Source organism: Ranitomeya imitator, chromosome 1 (assembly GCF_032444005.1).
Source record: "Ranitomeya imitator isolate aRanImi1 chromosome 1, aRanImi1.pri, whole genome shotgun sequence".
Classification (NCBI taxonomy): Eukaryota; Metazoa; Chordata; class Amphibia; order Anura; family Dendrobatidae; genus Ranitomeya; species Ranitomeya imitator.
Window position 1 is genome coordinate 155,799,041 of NC_091282.1, and position 19,934 is coordinate 155,818,974.

Below are 19,934 nucleotides of genomic sequence, written 5' to 3' on the forward strand. Positions count from 1 at the left end.
AAACGGTGAAACCAAGGTAGCCGAACTGGCCCGATTATTAAGGGCGAACTCAGCCAAAGGCAAAAAGGACACCCAGTCATCCTGATCAGCAGAAACAAAGCACCTCAGATATGTTTCCAAGGTCTGATTGGTTCGCTCGGTCTGGCCATTAGTCTGAGGATGGAAAGCCGAGGAAAAAGACAAGTCAATGCCCATCCTACCACAAAAGGCTCGCCAAAACCTCGAAACAAACTGGGAACCTCTGTCAGAAACAATATTCTCTGGAATGCCATGTAAACGAACCACATGCTGGAAGAACAAAGGCACCAAATCAGAGGAGGAAGGCAATTTAGACAAGGGTACCAGATGGACCATCTTAGAAAAGCGATCACAGACCACCCAAATGACTGACATCTTTTGAGAAACGGGAAGGTCAGAAATAAAATCCATAGAGATATGTGTCCAAGGCCTCTTCGGGACCGGCAAGGGCAAAAGCAACCCACTGGCACGAGAACAGCAGGGCTTAGCCCGAGCACAAATCCCACAGGACTGCACAAAAGCACGCACATCCCGCGACAGAGAGGGCCACCAAATGGATCTAGCCACTAACTCTCTGGTACCAAAGATTCCAGGATGACCAGCCAACACCGAACAATGAAGTTCAGAGATAACTCTATTCGTCCACCTATCAGGGACAAAGAGTTTCTCCGCTGGGCAACGATCAGGTTTATTAGCCTGAAATTTTTGCAGCACCCGCCGCAAATCAGGGGAGATGGCAGACACAATTACTCCTTCCTTGAGGATACCCGCCGGCTCAGATAAACCCGGAGAGTCGGGTACAAAACTCCTAGACAGAGCATCCGCCTTCACATTTTTAGAGCCCGGAAGGTACGAAATCACAAAGTCAAAACGGGCAAAAAACAACGACCAACGAGCTTGTCTAGGATTCAAGCGCTTGGCAGACTCGAGATAAGTCAAGTTCTTATGATCAGTCAATACCACCACGCGATGCTTAGCTCCTTCAAGCCAATGACGCCACTCCTCGAATGCCCACTTCATGGCCAGCAACTCTCGGTTGCCCACATCATAATTACGCTCAGCGGGCGAAAACTTCCTGGAAAAGAAAGCGCATGGTTTCATCACTGAGCAACCAGAACCTCTCTGCGACAAAACAGCCCCTGCTCCAATCTCAGAAGCATCAACCTCGACCTGGAATGGAAGAGAAACATCTGGTTGACACAACACAGGGGCAGAAGAAAAACGACGCTTCAACTCTTGAAAAGCTTCCACAGCAGCAGAAGACCAATTGACCACATCAGCACCCTTCTTGGTCAAATCGGTCAATGGTTTAGCAATACTAGAAAAATTGCAGATGAAGCGACGATAAAAATTAGCAAAGCCCAGGAACCTTTGCAGACTTTTCAGAGATGTCGGCTGAGTCCAATCATGGATGGCTTGGACCTTAACAGGATCCATCTCGATAGTAGAAGGGGAAAAGATGAACCCCAAAAATGAAACCTTCTGCACACCAAAGAGACACTTTGATCCCTTCACAAACAAAGAATTAGCACGCAGGACCTGAAACACCGTTCTGACCTGCTTCACATGAGACTCCCAATCATCCGAGAAGATCAAAATGTCATCCAAGTACACAATCAGGAATTTATCCACGTACTCTCGGAAGATGTCATGCATAAAGGACTGAAACACTGATGGAGCATTGGCAAGTCCGAATGGCATCACCAGGTACTCAAAATGGCCCTCGGGCGTATTAAATGCTGTTTTCCATTCATCGCCCTGTTTAATACGCACAAGATTATACGCCCCTCGAAGATCTATCTTGGTGAATCAACTAGCCACCTTAATCCGAGCAAACAAATCAGACAGCAGCGGCAAAGGGTACTGAAATTTGACCGTGATCTTATTAAGAAGGCGGTAATCAATACAAGGTCTCAAAGAACCATCCTTCTTGGCCACAAAAAAAGAACCCTGCTCCCAACGGTGATGACGACGGGCGAATAAGACCTTTCTCCAAGGATTCCTTTATATAACTCCGCATAGCGGCGTGTTCTGGCACAGATAAATTGAACAGTCGGCCCTTAGGAAACTTACCACCAGGAATCAAATTAATAGCACAATCGCAATCCCTATGAGGAGGTAGGGCACTGGATTTGGGCTCATCAAATACATCCCGGTAATCCGACAAAAACTCAGGGACTTCAGAAGGAGTGGAAGACGAAATTGACAGAAATGGAACATCACCATGTACCCCCTGACAACCCCAGCTGGACACCGACATGGATTTCCAATCTAATACTGGATTATGGGCTTGTAGCCATGGCAACCCCAACACGACCACATCATGCAGATTATGCAACACCAGAAAGCGAATAACCTCCTGATGTGCAGGAGCCATGCACATGGTCAGCTGGGTCCAGTATTGAGGCTTATTCTTGGCCAAAGGCGTAGCATCAATTCCTCTCAATGGAATAGGACACTGCAAGGGCTCCAAGAAAAACCCACAACGCTTAGCATATTCCAAGTCCATCAAATTCAGGGCAGCGCCTGAATCCACAAATGCCATGACAGAATATGATGACAAAGAGCAGATCAAGGTAACGGACAGAAGAAATTTTGACTGTACAGTACCAATGGTGGCAGACCTAGCGAACCGCTTAGTGCGCTTAGGACAATCAGAGATAGCATGAGTGGAATCACCACAGTAGAAACACAGACCATTCAGACGTCTATGTTCTTGCCGTTCAACTCTGGTCAAGGTCCTATCACACTGCATAGGCTCAGGTTTAAGCTCAGGTAATACCGCCAAATGGTGCACAGGTTTACGCTCACGCAAGCGTCGACCGATCTGAATGGCCAAAGACATAGACTCATTCAAACCAGCAGGCATAGGAAATCCCACCATGACATCCTTAAGGGCTTCAGAGAGACCCTTTCTGAATATTGCTGCCAGCGCAGATTCATTCCATTGAGTGAGCACTGACCACTTTCTAAATTTCTGACAATATACCTCTATCTCATCCTGAGCCTGACAAAGAGCCAGCAAATTTTTTTCTGCCTGATCCACTGAATTAGGCTCATCGTACAGCAACCCAAGCGCCAGGAAAAACGCATCGATATTACTCAATGCAGGATCTCCTGACGCAAGAGAAAACGCCCAGTCCTGAGGGTCGCCGCGCAAAAAAGAAATGACGATCCTAACCTGTTGAATTGGGTCACCAGAAGAGCGAGGTTTGAAAGCCAGAAATAGTTTACAATTATTTTTGAAACTCAGAAATTTAGTTCTATCTCCAAAAAACAAATCTGGAATAGGAATTCTCGGTTCAAGCAAAGAATTCTGGACCACAAAATCTTGAATATTTTGAACTCTTGCCGTGAGCTGATCCACACATGAAGACAGACCTTTAATGTCCATTGCTACACCTGTGTCCTGAACCACCCAAATGTCTAGGGGAAAAAAAAGACAAAACACAGTGCAAAGAAAAAAAAATGGTCTCAGAACACCTTTTTTTTTCTTCCCTCTATTGAGAATCATTAGCACTTTTGGCTTCCTGTACTGTTATGAAAGGCAATTCAGAATCACAATGGACATGGAGGTCAGAGCACATACAGTAAACTGACAATAACCCAAAATAATAGAACGAGCTCTGAGACGTGGGAACTCTGCAGACCGCAATCCCTAAGCCTATCAAACCACACTAAAGGTAGCCGTGGAGCGCTCCTGACCAGAACATAGGCGCCTCGTCACAGCCTGAGAAACTAGCTAATCCTGAAGATAGAAAAATAAGCCTACCTTGCCTCAGAGAAATTCCCCAAAGGAAAAGGCAGCCCCCCACATATAATGACTGTGAGTAAGATGAAAACACAAACATAGAGATGAAACAGATTTAGCAAAGTGAGGCCCGACTAGCTGAACAGAACGAGGATAGGGAAGATAACTTTGCGGTCAGCACAAAAACCTATAAAAAAACACGCAGAGGGGACAAAAAGACCCTCCGCACCGACTAACGGTACGGAGGTGGTCCCTCTGCGTCTCAGAGCTTCCAGCAGGCGAGAAAAACCAATAAAGCAAGCTGGACAGAAAAATAGCAACAAAATAACATAAGCAAAACTTAGCTTTGCAGAGCAGCAGGCCACAGGAATGATCCAGGGAAAAAAACAAGTCCCACACTGAAACATTGACAGGAAGCATAGATCAAAGCATCAGGTGGAGTTAAGTAGAGAAGAAGCTAACGAGCTCACCAGATCACCTGAGGGAGGAAACTCAGAAGCTGCAGTACCACTTTCCTCCACAAACGGAAGATCCCAGAGAGAATCAGCCGAAGTACCACTTGTGACCACAGGAGTGAACTCTGCCACAGAATTCACAACAGGTCTGTGGGCATTATGTTGCGATTGCAGAGCCCCTGATGTACCTAAACTGTAGTAACCCCCCACAAGTGACCCCCCAAGGAACTTATCTAGATGTGTGTTGAGAACTTTGAATGCCAAAGTGCTTCACAGAAGTTTAGAATGCAGAGTCGTGAAAATAAAAAATATTTTTTTTTCCACAAAAAAGATATTGTAGCCCCCAAGTTTTTATTTTCACAAGGGTAACAGGAGAAATTGGACTGCAATAGTTGTTGTCCAATTTATCCCGAGTACGCTGATGCGCCATATGTGGGGGTAAACCACTGTTTGGGCGCACGGCAGAGCTCGGAAGGGAAGGAGCGCCTTTTTGGAATGCAGACTTTGATAGAATGGTCTGTTGGCATTATGTTGCGATTGCAGAGCCCCTGATATACCTAAACTGTAGTAACCCCCCACAATTGACCCCATTTTGGAAACTAGACCCCCCAAGGAACTTATCTAGATGTGTGGTGAGAACTTTGAATGCCCAAGTGCTTCACAGAAGTTTAGAATGCAGAGTCGTGAAAATAAAAAAAAATTTTTTTTTTCACAAAAAAGATTTTGTAGCCCCCAAGTTTTTATTTTCACAAGGGTAACAAGAGAAATTGGACCCCAGAAGTTGTTGTCCAATTTTTTCCCGAATACGCTGATGCCCCATATGTGGGGGTAACCCACTGTTTGGGCGCACGGCAGAGCTCAGAAGGGAGGGAGGACCATTTGACTTTTTGAGCGCAAAATTGGCTGTCGTGTTTGGAGACCCCCTGATGTACCTAAACAGTGGAAACCCCCCAATTCTAGCTCCAACCCTAACCCCAACACACCCCTAACCCTAATCCCAACCTGATCCATAATCCTAATCACTAACCCTAACCATAATCACAACCCTTACCCCAAAACAACCCTAATGTCAACCCTAACCATAACCCTAATCAAAACCCTAAATCCAACACACCCCTAATCCTAATCTCAACCCTAACCTCAAACCTAACCCTAATCCCAATACACCCCTAATCACAACCCTAACCTTAACCCTAATCCCAAACCTAACCCTAAACCCAAGCGTAACCCTAATGCCAACCCTAACCCTAATACCAACCCTAATCCAAACCCTAACCCTAATCCCAGCTCTAACCCTAACTTTAGCCCCAACCCTAGCCCTAACTTTAGCCCCAACCCTAACCCTAGCCCTAAGGCTACTTTCACACTTGCATCGTTTGGCATTCCGTCGCAATCCGTCGTTTTGGACAAGAAACGGATCCTGCAAATGTGCCCGCAGGATGCGTTTTTTGCCCATAGACTTGTATTGCCGACGGATCGTGACGGATGGCGACACGTCGCGTCCGTCGTGCACTGGATCAGTTGTGTTTTGGCGGAGCGTCGGCACAAAAAAACGTTCAATGAAACGTTTTTTTGTACGTCGCATCCGCCATTTCTGACCGCGCATGCGTGGCCGTAACTCCGCCCCCTCCTCCCCAGGACATAGATTGGGCAGCGGATGCGTTGAAAAACTACAGCTGCTGCCCACGTTGTGCACAATTTTCACAACGTGCGTCGGTATGTCGGGCCGACGCATTGCGACGGCCCCGTACCTTTCGTAAGTGTGAAAGAAGCCTAACCCTAAATTTAGCCCCAACCCTAACCCTAAATTTAGCCCCAACCCTAACCCTAAATTTAGCCCCAACCCTAGCCCTAACCCTAGCCCTACCCCTAACCCTACCCCAACCATTAACCCTAACCCTACCCCTAACCCTAATTTTAGTCCCAACTGCTGTTCTCCTGCCGGCCGGCAGATGGAGACAGATGGCGGGCGCACTGGGCATGCGTCCGCCATGTTCTTCTGCCGGCGGCCAGGAGGAGCAGCAAGAGGATCCAGGGACCTAGGTGAGTATGCTAGGGTCCCCGAATCCCCCTATTTCTCTGTCCTCTGATGTGCGATCACATCAGAGGACAGAGAATTACACTTTACTTTTTTTTTTTTTTTTGCGGTCGCCGGTAAACAGTTAATTACCGGCGATCGCAAAACAGGGGTCGGTAATACCGACCCCGATCATGCTCTTTGGGGTCTCGGCTACCCCCGGCAGCCGAGACCCCAAAGATTTTCCTGGTGCCGGCCGGCGGGCGCACTGCGCATGCGCCCGCCATTTTGAAGATGGCGGCGCCCACCGGGAGACATGAGGTGCATCGGGGGAGCTAGGTGAGTATTGGGGGGCCACCTGGGACCCCTTTTCTCTGTCCTCCGATGTGCGATCACATCGGAGGACAGAGAAATTAAAAAGAGATCGCTTTTTTTTTTTTTTTTGCGATCGCCGGTAAACGGTTAATTACCGGCGATCGCAAATGCGGGGTGGGTTAAAAAACCCCCGAATCATGTTCTCTGGGGTCTCGGCTACCCTCGGCAGCCGAGACCCCGGAGAAAATCGGCCTCTGGGGGGCGCTATTGACTTTTTCCACAGCGCCGTTAATTAACGGCGCTGTGGTTTAAGTACCCTTAGCGGCCACCGTTAAAAGGCGTATCGGCGGTCGCTAAGGGGTTAAGTATATAATGCCACATGTGTTAATTCATAGTTTTGATGCCTTCAGTGTGAATTTACAATTTTAATAGTCATGAAAATACAGAAAAATCTTTAAATGAGAAGGTGTGTCCAAACTTTTGGTCTGTACTGTGTATTTACTTGGAGTTATATTCTGTTGTTTAAGCGTTCCGTTTATTTTTTTGAGCAGTGTATATATATATATATATATATATATACTGCTCAAAAAAATAAACGGAACGCTTAAACAACAGAATATAACTCCAAGTAAATCAGACTTCTGTGAAATCAAACTGTCCACTTAGGAAGCAACACTGTTTGACAATCAATTTCACATGCTGTTGTGCAAATGGAATAGACAACAGATGGAAATTATTGGTAATTATCAAGACATACTCAATAAAGGAGTGGTTCTTCAGGTGGGGACCACAGACCACATCTCAGTAGCAATGCTTTCTGGCTGATGTTTTGGTCACTTTTGAATGTTGGTTGTGCTTTCACACTTGTGGGAGTATGAGACGGACTCTACAACCCACACAAGTCGCTCAGGTAGTGCAGCTCATCCAGGATGGCACATCAATGTGAGCTGTGGCAAGAAGGTTTGCTGTGTCTGTCAGCGTAGTGTCCAGAGGCTGGAGGAGCTACCAGGAGACAGGCTAGTACACCCGGAGACGTGGAGGGGGCCGTAGGAGGGCAACAACCCATCAGCAGGACCGCTACCTCAGCCTTTGTGCAAGGAGGAACAGGAGGAGAACTGCCAGAGCCCTGCTAGAACCTCCAGCAGGCCACAAATGTGCATGTGTCTGCACAAACGGTTAGAAACCGTCTCCATGAGGATGGTCTGAGTGCCAAACGTCCACAGATGGGGGTTGTGCTCACAGCCCAACACCGTGCAGGACAATTGGCATTTGCCACAGAACACCAGGATTGGCAAATTCGCCACTGACGCCATGTGCTCTTCACAGATGAAAGCAGGTTCACACTGAGCACGTGACAGACATGACAGAGTCTGGAGACGCCATGGAGAGCGATCTGCTGCTTGCAACATCCTTCAGCATGACCGGTTTGGCAGTGGGTCAGTAATGGTGTGGGGTGGCATTTCTTTGGAGGGCCGCACAGCACTCCATGTGCTCGCCAGAGGTAGCCTGACTGCCATTAGGTGCCAAGATGAGATCCTCAGACCCCTTGTGAGACCTTGCGGTTGGCCCTGGGTTCCTCCTAATGCAGGACAATGCCAGACCTCATGTGGCTGGAGTGTGTCAACAGTTCATGCAAGATGAAGGTATTGAATCTATTGACTGGCCCACCCGTTCCCCAGACCTGAATCCGATTGAACACATCTGGGACATCATGTCTTGCACCATCCACCAATGTCACGTTGCACCACAGACTGTCCAGGAGTTGGCGGATGCTTTAGTCCAGGTCTGTTAGGAGATCCCTCAGGAGACCATCCGCCGCCTCATCAGGAGCATGCCCAGGCATTGTAGGGAGGTCATACAGGCACATGGAGGCAACACACACACAACCGAACATCATTTCCTTGTCTTGAGGCATTCCCACTGAAGTTGGATCAGCCTGTAATTTGATTTTCCACTTTGATTATGAGTATCAGTCCAAATCCAGACGTCCATGGGATATTCATTTTGATTTACATTGATCATTTTTATGTTTTATTGTTCTCAACACTTTCCACTTTGTAAATAAAGATTTTCAAATGAAATATTTAATTTAGTGATATCTAGGATGTGGTATTTTAGTGTTCCCTTTATTTTTTTGAGCAGTATTGATAGATAGATAGATAGATAGATAGATAGATAGATAGATAGATAGATAGATAGATAGATAAAAAAGAACACAGCAGCACATGTGCATGAATCTAGGCCACGTGCACGTGTTCACATTAGGAGTTCTGGTTGTTTGTTTTTTTTCTCTCTATATGTAATCCAGATGCTGGGGTCACTGCGATTCAGTGCTGACATAAGCTGGAGGTCATTGGCAGAGCCCTGCCAAACAAACAGGTTATCCTCTATATATCAATACTATCCGATGATCTGGGGAGCGACATGAGCGCCCCCATGAAGTATGCCCCTCTCGCAGTGTCTCAGGAAAAAGTTAGCATTTGAGGGTGCACACGCCGCTCCCATAGTTGTTACCTATTTTTGCAGAAAAATATCAGTCTTCGAATGTAAAAAAGTTATGTGAGCACGAATTGCAGCAGCTTCAGCAACAGGCTCCTAGTCTCCCAATGTATTTTGCTAGATTCAAGATAGAACCGCACTGCCTCTAGACCGTCCTCGTGACTGATGCAGGTATAAAGCGACTCTACATCCGCTGTGGGAAGGAGCATGTCGCGCTCAAGATGGATATCATCCAGGCGTCTCAGGACGTCCATGGTGTCCCTGACATAGGAGGGCAGTGTCTCCACCTGTGGTCTCAGGTAATGTCCAATGAGTTTGCATTTTGGATCGCATAGCCCTCCTATGCCAGAGACAATCGGACACCCTGCGGAATTGATTGAATTCTTATGGACCTTGGGGAGAGGATAGAAGGTGGGGATAACAGGATATTTCACAATCAACCCATCAAGGATTATTTTGCTATTTACCCCCCTCTCAAAACCTCTCTCCAATGTAAAATGCTCAAAATTGTTAGATGGTGCAAATTGTTGTGCATTTGTGATCACATTAGAGGATAGATTACATCAGGGACATTTGTTTGGGTTTTTTATTTTTGTACAAAAAATTTGGAAAAAAAAAACCCATAAGATGAGAATGAAGTGTAGACTTGAACTTCCAGAGTTGACTGGAGAGGAATTACAACTGTTTTTTACAAAGTCCTTCTATTTACATAGTTTCGTAAGATTTTGGACAAACTAAATGATTACAACAATGAGGAAGCTGATCTGTTTGCAGTCGCTATACGTTTTGGTTCATTATCCATCTGTAGTGTGAAGTAATGTCCTATTCGACTGAATCTGACCAGAATTTATCATTTTTTACACTCCATAAGCCATCTCGCTACTTCTATCCACAGTAACATCATCAGTGAACACCAGTGGTGGCCATACGTGCTCATTCCATAACACAGCCACCACTATGTTATATAATGTGCCTATATTCACAGTATAGGCAGCCTATATCTCAAAGTCTGCACTTCAATCACATGTTATTTGCTTTGTTACTGATGTACTATGAGTGTATGTGAATTCACGTGCATGTTTTATACTTGTAGAAGGCATTATGCCCAGAGATGATGGCACACCTGAATGGAATGCTCACTGCAGTGGTGGAGTATTGGATACTACTTGGCTTCTATCTGAACAAAAACTTGCTCCATCAAGTGGCAAATGACTTTGTATTCTACATCTGCATTTCTTGTGAAGGTATTTAATAGTAGTATCCTCTCTTAGATTCCTAAGTTTAACAGGAATGTTTAATTTGTTAAAAAAAAAATTAGGAACTAATGTTGTAATATCAGAACATCTTACTTGTCATTTCTGTCCTGAGCTTAGATCTAGGACGCACGCACACTACAGCTCAAACTTTGGATGGGGTTGACACAGGGCAGTATGCAACCAGTCAAGTTCCTCCACACCATACAACCGTGTATTTATGGACCTGGGTTACAGTCATGTCGGCACAGAAAAGGGCCTTCCCCAAACTGTTACCACACAATTATTATTATTATTATTATACATTTTTATAGCGCCATTTATTCCATGGCTCTTTACATGTGAACGGGGCAAATATAGACAAGTACAATAAACAGGAGTAAAACAAGGCATACACAAGTACAGGAGGAGAGAGGACCCTGCTCGCAAGGGCTCACAGTCTACAGGAGATAGGTGAGGATACACTAGGAGAGGGTAGAGCTGGTCATACGGCGGTTCAGTAGACTGGGGATCACTGCAGGTTGTAGGCTTGTCGGAAGAGGTGGGTCTTCAGGTTCCTTTTGAAGGTTTCCGTGGTAGGCGAGAGTCTGATGTGTTGGGGTAGAGAGTTCCAGAGTATAGGGGAAGCACGGGAGAAGTCTTGGATGCGGTTGTGGGAGGAAGAGATGAGAGAGGAGTAGAGCAGGAGATCATGAGATGATCGAAGGTTGCGTGTAGGTAGGTAACGGGAGACCATATCACAGATGTATGGAGGAGTCAGGTTGTGAATGGCTTTGTATGTCATTGTTAGTGTTTTGAACTGGAGTCTCTGGGCAATAGGAAGCCAGTGAAGGGAGGCTGGGGAGACAGGTGGATTAGTTGGGCCACAGAGTGTAGGATGGATTGGAGTGGTGCCAGAGGGCTAGAGGGGAGGCCAGAGAGTAGGAGGTTGCAGTAGTCGAGGCGGGAGATGATAAGGGCATGTACTAGTGTTTTTGTGGTTTCATGGTCAAGGAATGCACGGATCTGGGAAATGTTTTTGAGTTGGAATCGGCAAGAGGAGGCAAGGGCTTGGATATGTGGCTTGAAAGAGAGGGTAGAGTCAAGGATCACCCCAAGGCACCGAGCGTGCGGGACCGGGGAAAATGAGCAGCCATTGACATTGATGGATAGGTCGGGTGGAGGGGTAGAGTGAGGTGGGGGAAAGATGATGAATTCTGTTTTGTCCATGTTCAGTTTTAGAAAATGAGCAGAAAAGAAGGATGAAATAGCAGACAGACATTGTGGGATTTTGGCCAGTAAGGAAGTGAGGTCCAGATAGGTAGATCTGCGTGTCATCAGCGTAGAGATGATATTGTAAACTTTGGGATTCTATGAGCTGTCCAAGGCCGAAGGTGTAGATGGAGAAGAGTAGGGGTCCTAGAACTGAGCCTTGGGGAACACTGACAGACAGGGGGCGAGATGAGGAGGTGGCGTGGGAGAGGGAAACACTGAATGTCCGGTCTGTTAGATATGATGAGATCCAGGATAGGGCCAAGTCTGTGATACCAAGAGATGAGAGAATCTGTAACAGGAGGGAGTGGTCCACAGTGTCGAAGGCAGAAGACAGATCCAGGAGGAGGAGGACAGAGTAGTGTTGCTTGCTCTTGACGGTTAGTAGGTCATTGGACACTTTAGTCAGGGCAGTTTCAGTTGAGTGATGTGGTCGGAAGCCAGATTGTAACCGGTCAAAGAGGGAGCAGAAGGAGAGCTGGGAGGACCGTTCAAGATGGACATGCTGTTCCAGTAGTTTTGAGGCACAAGGGAGAAGGGATATCGGGTGATAGCTGGACACAGAGGATGAGTCGAGGGAGGGGTTTTTGAGGATAGGTGTGATTGATGCGTGTTATAATCTACTATTGTCCAAAATGAATTGTATGATAAAGCACTAAGGTTTTTATGATGGGTTTAGGCTGACCCATGAAATATAACCTCCTCCATCCCCAACCAAACGTCGTAACTAATAGAATGCAGTCCAACAGATAATGTTCTCACAGCATTCACCAAACCATTAAACTGCCGGATAGTGTGTGATGTATCTTTCCACGGAACATGTGTCCACCCTCCAGAGTCTAGTTTTTTATATCACTTCATGGCAAAACATGGCATTATGCTTGGTGATGCAAGACTTGCATACAGCGTCATGGTAATGTAGACCCATGTCGTGAATCTCCTGGCATGGGCACAGATTTTGTGCTGATGATCATGCAAGTTGAGGTTTGGGTCACTGCACATCTCTGGTGACTTCTATGCACCTCATCACATGACAAGCCTGCTCTGTAAGGGTATGTGCACACGTTGCGGATTTGCATGCGGTTGTTTCTGCACAGAATCTGCATCTCTTGGCAGAAAACGCCGGATAAAAATCAGTGCGTTTGTTTTTTTGTGCAGATTTTATGTGTTTTTTTTATGACTTTTTGTATGCATTTTTGAAAGCTAAATAAAGATCTATTATTGAACAAAGAAAAAAAAGATGTGATGTCATTTCTTGTCCAACCTCCTCTTTTACATTTGTCCAACCTACATTCTATTACATCGATAGATAGATAGATAGATAGATAGATAGATAGATAGATAGATAGATAGATAGATAGATAGATAGATCTATAGATAGGTATATAGATATGGGATACACTGTGTGCAGAATTATTAGGCAAGTTGTATTTTGATCACATGATACTTTTTAGACATGTTGTCCTACTCCAAGCTGTTCAGGCTTGAGAGCCAACTACCAATTAAGTAAATCAGGTGATGTGCATCTCTGTAATGAGGAGGGGTGTTGTCTAATGACATCAAAACCCTATATAAGGTGTGCTTAATTATTAGGCAACTTCCTTTCCTTTGGCAAAATGGGTCAGAAGAGAGATTTGACTGGCTCTGAAAAGTCCACAATTGTGAGATGTCTGGAAGAGGGATGCATCAGTCTTGAAATTGCCAAACTTTTTGAAGCGTGATCACTGAACAATCAAACGTTTTATGGCAAATAGCCAACAGGGTTGCAAGAAGCGTGTTGGGCAAAAAGGCGCAAAATAACTGCCCATGAATTGAGGAAAATCAAGCGTGAAGCTGCCCAGATGCCATTTGCCACCAGTTTTGCCATATTTCAGAGCTGCAACATTACTGGAGTATCAATAAGCACAAGGTGTGCGATACTCAGGGACATGGCCAAGGTAAGGAAGGCTGAAAAACGACCACCTTTGAACAAGAAACATAAGATAAAACGTCAAGACTGGGCGAAGAAATATCTTAAGACCGACTTTTCAAAGGTTTTATGGACTGATGAAATGAGAGTGACTCTTGATGGGCCAGATGGACGGGCCAGAGGCTGGATCAGTAAAGGGCAGAGAGCTCCACTCCGACTCAGATGCCAGCAAGGTGGAGGTGGGGTACTGGTATGGGCTGGTATCATCAAAGATTACCTTGTGGGACCTTTTCGGGTTGAGGATGGAATGAAGCTCAACTCCCAGAACTACTGCCAGTTACTGGAAGACAACTTCTTCAAGCAGTGGTACAGGAAGAAGTTGGTATCGCTCAAGAAAAACATGATTTTCATGCAGGACAATACTCCATCACATGCCTCCAACTACTCCACTGCGTGGCTGGCCAGTAAAGGTCTCAAAGAAGAAAAAATAATGACATGGTCTCCTTGTTCACCTGATCTGAACCCCATAGAGAACCTGTGGTCCCTCATAAAATGTGAGATCTACAGGGAGGGAAAACAGTACACCTCTCGGAACAGTGTCTTGGTGGCTGTGGTGGCTGCTGCACGCAATGTTGATCGTAAACAGATCAAGCAACTGACAGAATCTATGGATGGAAGGCTGTTGAGTGTCATCATAAAGAAAGGTGGCTATATTGGTCACTAATTTTGGGGGGTTTTGTTTTTGCATGTCAGAAATGTTTATTTCTAAATTTTGTGCAGTTATATTGGTTTACCAGGTGAAAATAAACAAGTGAGATAGAAATATATTTGGTTTTTATTAAGTTGCCTAATAATTCTGCACAGTAATAGTTACCTGCACACACAAATATCCTCCTAAGATAGCCAAATCTAAAAAAAAAAAAACACTCCAACTTCCAAAAATATTAAGCTTTGATATTTATGAGTCTTTTGGGTTGATTGAGAACATAGTTGTTGATCAATAATCCTCTAAAATACAACTTGCCTAATAATTCTGCATACAGTGTAGATGGATAGATCTATAGATAATATCTATCGATCTATGTATAGATATATCTATCTCATTCCTTCTATCTATATATAGCTCTATCATCTATCTAATTCCATCTATCTATCTCATTCCTATCTATAGATTTATAGTTAGATAGCTAGATAGATATGGGATAGATAGATAGATAGAAGGAATGTGATAGATCTATATATAGACCTATAGATGCATAGATATATCTATTCATATATCTATCTATAGATATATCTATGGATAGATATAGATAGATAGATATATGGATGGTTAGATAGATATATGGATAGATATATCTATGTATCTATAAATATATAGATATATATATCTAAAGATGGCTAGATATATCTATAGATAGATATATCCATATCTATCTCTATAGATATATTCATAGTTATATCTATATATATATATATATATATATATAGATATAGATATATCCATATATATGTAATAGCAAGGCCGATATTTATTAATGAACAATATGTTTAACTAGATGTGTATTTCCTGAAGGAACTACAGATAGTGCTTTGGGATGGTGCCCGGGCTGCCCCTGCAAGACTTTCACACTTGGGTGCCCTTCAGTCGCTGATTTGGTGGGCGGGGCCCCTCAGGGTCTGATTTGGTGGGCGGGGCCCCATAGGGTCCGGTTTGGTGGGCGGAGCCCCTCAGGGGCTGATTTGGTGGGCGGGGCCCCTCAGGGTCCAATTTGGTTGGCAGGGCCCCTCAGGGGCCGATTTGGTGGGCGGGGCCCCTCAGGGTCCGATTTGGTTGGCGGGGTCCCTCAGGGTCTGACTTGGTGGGCGGGGCCCCTCAGGGTCCTATTTGGTGGGCGTAGCCCCTCAGGGGCCGATTTGGTGGTCGGGGCCCCTCAGGGTCCGATTTGGTTGGCAGGGCCCCTCAGGGGCCAATTTGGTGGGCGGGGCCCCTCAGGAGCCAATTTGGTGGGCGGAGCCCTTCAGGAGCCGATTTGGTGGGCGGGGCCCCTCAGGGGCCAATTTGGTGGGCGGGGCCCCTCAGGAGCCGATTTGGTGGGCGGGGCCCCTCAGGGGCCAATTTGGTGGGCGGGGCACCTCAGGAGCCGATTTGGTGGGCGGGGCCCCTTAGGGGACAATTTGGTGGGCGGGGCCCCTCAGGGGTCGATTTGGTGGGCGGGGCCCCTCAGGGGCTGATTTGGTGCGCGGGGCCCCTCAGGGGCCGATTTGGTTGGCGGGGCCCCTCAGGGGGCCGATTTGGAGGGCGGGGCCTCTCAGGGGCCGATTTGGTGGGCGGGGCCACTTAGGGGCCGATTTGGTGGGTGGGGTCCCTCAGGGTCCGATTTGGTGGACGGGGCCCCTCAGGGTCCGATTTGGTGGGTGTGGCCCCTCAGGATCTGACTTGGTGGGCGGGGCCCCTCAGGGGCTGATTTAGTGGGTGGGCCCCTCAGGGTCCGATTTGGTGGGCGGGGCCCCTCAGGGTCCGATTTGGTGGGCGGGGCACCTCAGGGTCCGATTTGGTGGGCGGGGCCCCTCAGGGGCCGATTTGGTGGGCGGGACCCCTCAGGGGCCGATTTGGTTGGCGGGGCCCTCAGGGTTTGATTTGGTGGGCGGGGCCCCTCAGGGTCCGATTTGGTGGGCGGGGCCCCTCAGGGTCCGATTTGGGGGGCGGGGGAGCACTTACTTTTCACCCACGGGACCTGGGGTGCGCTTACTTTTCACACTCGGGACTGGGGGTGCACTTACTTTTCACACCCGGGACCGGGGGTGCACTTACTTTTCACACACGGGACCGGGGGTGCACTTACTTTTCACCCACGGGACCGGGGGTGCACTTACTTTTCCCACCCGGGACCGGGGGTGCACTTACTTTTCACACAAGGGACCGGGGGTGCACTTACTTTTCCCACCCGGGACCGGGGGTGCACTTACTTTTCACACAAGGGACCGGGGGTGCACTTACTTTTCCCACCCGGGACCGGGGGTGCACTTACTTTTCACACAAGGGACCGGGGGTGCACTTACTTTTCACCCACGGGACCGAGGGTGCACTTAATTTTCACACAAGGGATCGGGGGTGCACTTAATTTTCACACAAGGGATCGGGGGTGCACTTACTTTTCACACACGGGATCGGGGGTGCACTTACTTTTCACATATGGCAGCGGGGGTGCACTTACTTTTCACTCACGGGACCGGGGGTGCACTTACTTTTCACCCAATGGACTGGGGGTGCACTTACTTTTGCACACCCGGGGCGCACTTACTTTTGCACACTCGGGGCCGGGGGCGCAATTACTTTTGCACACCCGGGGCCGGGGTCGCACTTACTTTTGCACATTCGGTGTCGGTGTGCACTTACTTTTCACACCCGAGACCGGGGGGTGCACTTACTTTTCACCCACGGGACCGGGGTGCACTTACTTTTCACCCACGGGACCGGGGTGCACTTATTTTTCACCCACGGGACCTGGGGTGCGCTTACTTTTCACACTCGGGACCGGGCTTGCACTTACTTTTCACCCACGGGACCGGGGGTGCACTTGCTTTTCACACCCAGGACCGACGGTGCACTTATTTTTCACCCACGGGACCTGGGGTGCGCTTACTTTTCACACACGGGACTGGGGTGCACTTACTTTTCACCCACGGGACCGAGGGTGCACTTACTTTTCACACCCAGGACCGACGGTGCACTTACTTTTCACACACGGGACCGGGGGTGCACTTACTTTTCACTCACGTGACCGGGGATGCACTTACTTTTCCCACCCGGGACCGGGGGTGCACTTAGTTTTCACCCACGGGACCGGGGGTGCACTTACTTTTCACCCACGGGACCGAGGGTGCACTTACTTTTCACCCACGGGACCGAGGGTGCACTTACTTTTCACACACGGGATCGGGGGTGCACTTACTTTTCACATATGGCAGCGGGGGTGCACTTACTTTTCACCCATGGGACCGGGGGTGCACTTACTTTTCACCCACAGGACCGACGGTGCACTTACTTTTCACCCACGGGATCGGGGGTGCACTTACTTTTCACCCACAGGACCGAGGGTGCACTTACTTTTCACCCACGGGACCGGGGGTGCACTTACTTTTCAGCCACGGGATCGGGGGTGCACTTACTTTTCACACCCAGAACCGGGGGTGCACTTACTTTTCACCCACGGGACCTGGGGTGCACTTACTTTTCACACATGGGACCGGGGGTGCACTTACTTTTCACCCATGGGACCTGGGGTGCGCTTACTTTTCACACACGGAACTGAGAGTGCACTTACTTTTCACACACGGGATAGGGGGTGCACTTACTTTTCACCCAAGGGACCGGGGGTGCACTTACTTTTCACCCATGGGACCGGGGTGCACTTACTTTTCACCCACGGGACCTGGGGTGCGCTTACTTTTCACACACGGGACTGGGGTGTACTTACTTTTCACCCACGGGACTGGGGGTGCACTTACTTTTCACACCCGGGATCGGGGGTGCACTTACTTTTCACACACGGGACCGGGGGTGCACTTACTTTTCCCACCCGGGACCGGGGGTGCACTTACTTTTCCCACCCGGGACCGGGGGTGCACTTACTTTTCACACACGGGATCGGGGGTGCACTTACTTTTCACCCACGGGACCGAGGGTGCACTTAATTTTGCACACCTGGGGTGCACTTACTTTTCACACCCGGAACCGGGGGTGCACTTACTTTTCACACATGGGACCGGGGGTGCACTTACTTTTCACCCACGGGACCGGGGGTGCACTTACTTTTCACACCCGGGACCGGGGGTGCACTTACTTTTCACCCATGGGACCTGGGGTGCGCTTACTTTTCACACACGGGACTGGGGTGCCCTTACTTTTCACACACGGGATTGGGGGTGCACTTACTTTTCACATATGGCAGCGAGGGTGCACTTACTTTTCACTCATGGGATAGGGGGTGCACTTACTTTTCACCCAAGGGACCGAGGGTGCACTTACTTTTCATCCACGGGATCGGGGGTGCACTTACTTTTCACACCCGGGGCCTGGGGTGCCCTTACTTTTCACCCACGGGACCGGGGCTGCACTTACTTTTCCCACCCGGGACCGGGGGTGCACTTACTTTTCACACAAGGGACCGGGGGTGCACTTACTTTTCACCCACGGGACCGAGGGTGCACTTAATTTTCACACAAGGGATCGGGGGTGCAAAGAAATTGGCTCACATGAGGACCGCCCCAGCAAAGGAAGACCAAGAGTCACCTCTACGTCTGGGGATAAGTTCATCCGAGTCGCCAGCCTCAGAAATCGCAGGTTAACAGCAGCTCAGATTAGAGACCAGGTCAATGCCACACAGAGTTTTAGCAGCAGACACATCTCTACAACAACTGTTAAGAGGAGACTTTGTGCAGCAGGCCTTCATGGTAAAATAGCTGCTAGGAAACCACTGCTAAGGACAGGCAACAAGCAGAAGAGACTTGTTTGGGCTAAAGAACACAAGGAATGGACATTAGACCAATGGAAATCTGTGCTTTGGTCTGATGAGTCCAAATTTGAGATCTTTGGTTCCAACCACCATGTCTTTGTGCGACGCAGAAAAGGTGAACTTACTTTTCACACAGGGGACCGGAGGTGCACTTAATTTTCACCCATGGGACCTGGGGTGCACTTACTTTTCACACACGGGACTGAGAGTGCACTTACTTTTCACACACGGGATCGGGGGTGCACTTACTTTTCACATATGGCAGCGGGGGTGCACTTACTTTTCACTCACGGGACCGGGGGTGCACTTACTTTTCACCCACGGGACCGAGGGCGCACTTACTTTTCACCCACGGGACCGAGGGTGCATTTACTTTTCACCCACGGGACCGGGGCTGCACTTACTTTTCACCCACGGGAACAGGGGTGCACTTACTTTTCACATATGGCAGCGAGGGTGCACTTACTTTTCACTCACGGGATAGGGGGTGCACTTACTTTTCACACATGGGACCGGGGGTGCACTTACTTTTCACCCATGGGACCTGGGGTGCACTTACTTTTCACACACGGGACTGAGAGTACACTTACTTTTCACACACGGGATCGGGGGGTGCACTTACTTTTCACATATGGCAGCGGGGGTGCACTTACTTTTCACTCACGGGATAGGGGGTGCACTTACTTTTCACCCAAGGGACCGGGGGTGCACTTAGTTTTCACACACGGGACCGGGGGTGCACTTACTTTTCACCCACGGGACCGAGGGTGCACTTACTTTTCACCCACGGGACCGAGGGTGCATTTACTTTTCACACACGGGATCGGGGGTGCACTTACTTTTCACATATGGCAGCGGGGGTGCGCTTACTTTTCACCCACGGGAGCGGGGGTGCACTTACTTTTCACCCACGGGACCGGGGGTGCACATACTTTTGCACACACGGGGCG

At 48.2% G+C, this 19,934-nt stretch overlaps 1 protein-coding gene across 1 annotated transcript in view; it reads left to right on the top strand.

The window, feature by feature from the left end:
• SLF1 (SMC5-SMC6 complex localization factor 1) overlaps positions 1-19,934 on the top strand; it is a 191,504-nt gene that overhangs the window by 126,043 nt on the left and 45,527 nt on the right. Inside the window, exon 12 of the mRNA XM_069751870.1 lies at positions 10,149-10,299. Within this exon, the coding sequence (XP_069607971.1) occupies positions 10,149-10,299 (151 nt within the window). The remainder of the gene's footprint in view (positions 1-10,148; positions 10,300-19,934) is intronic.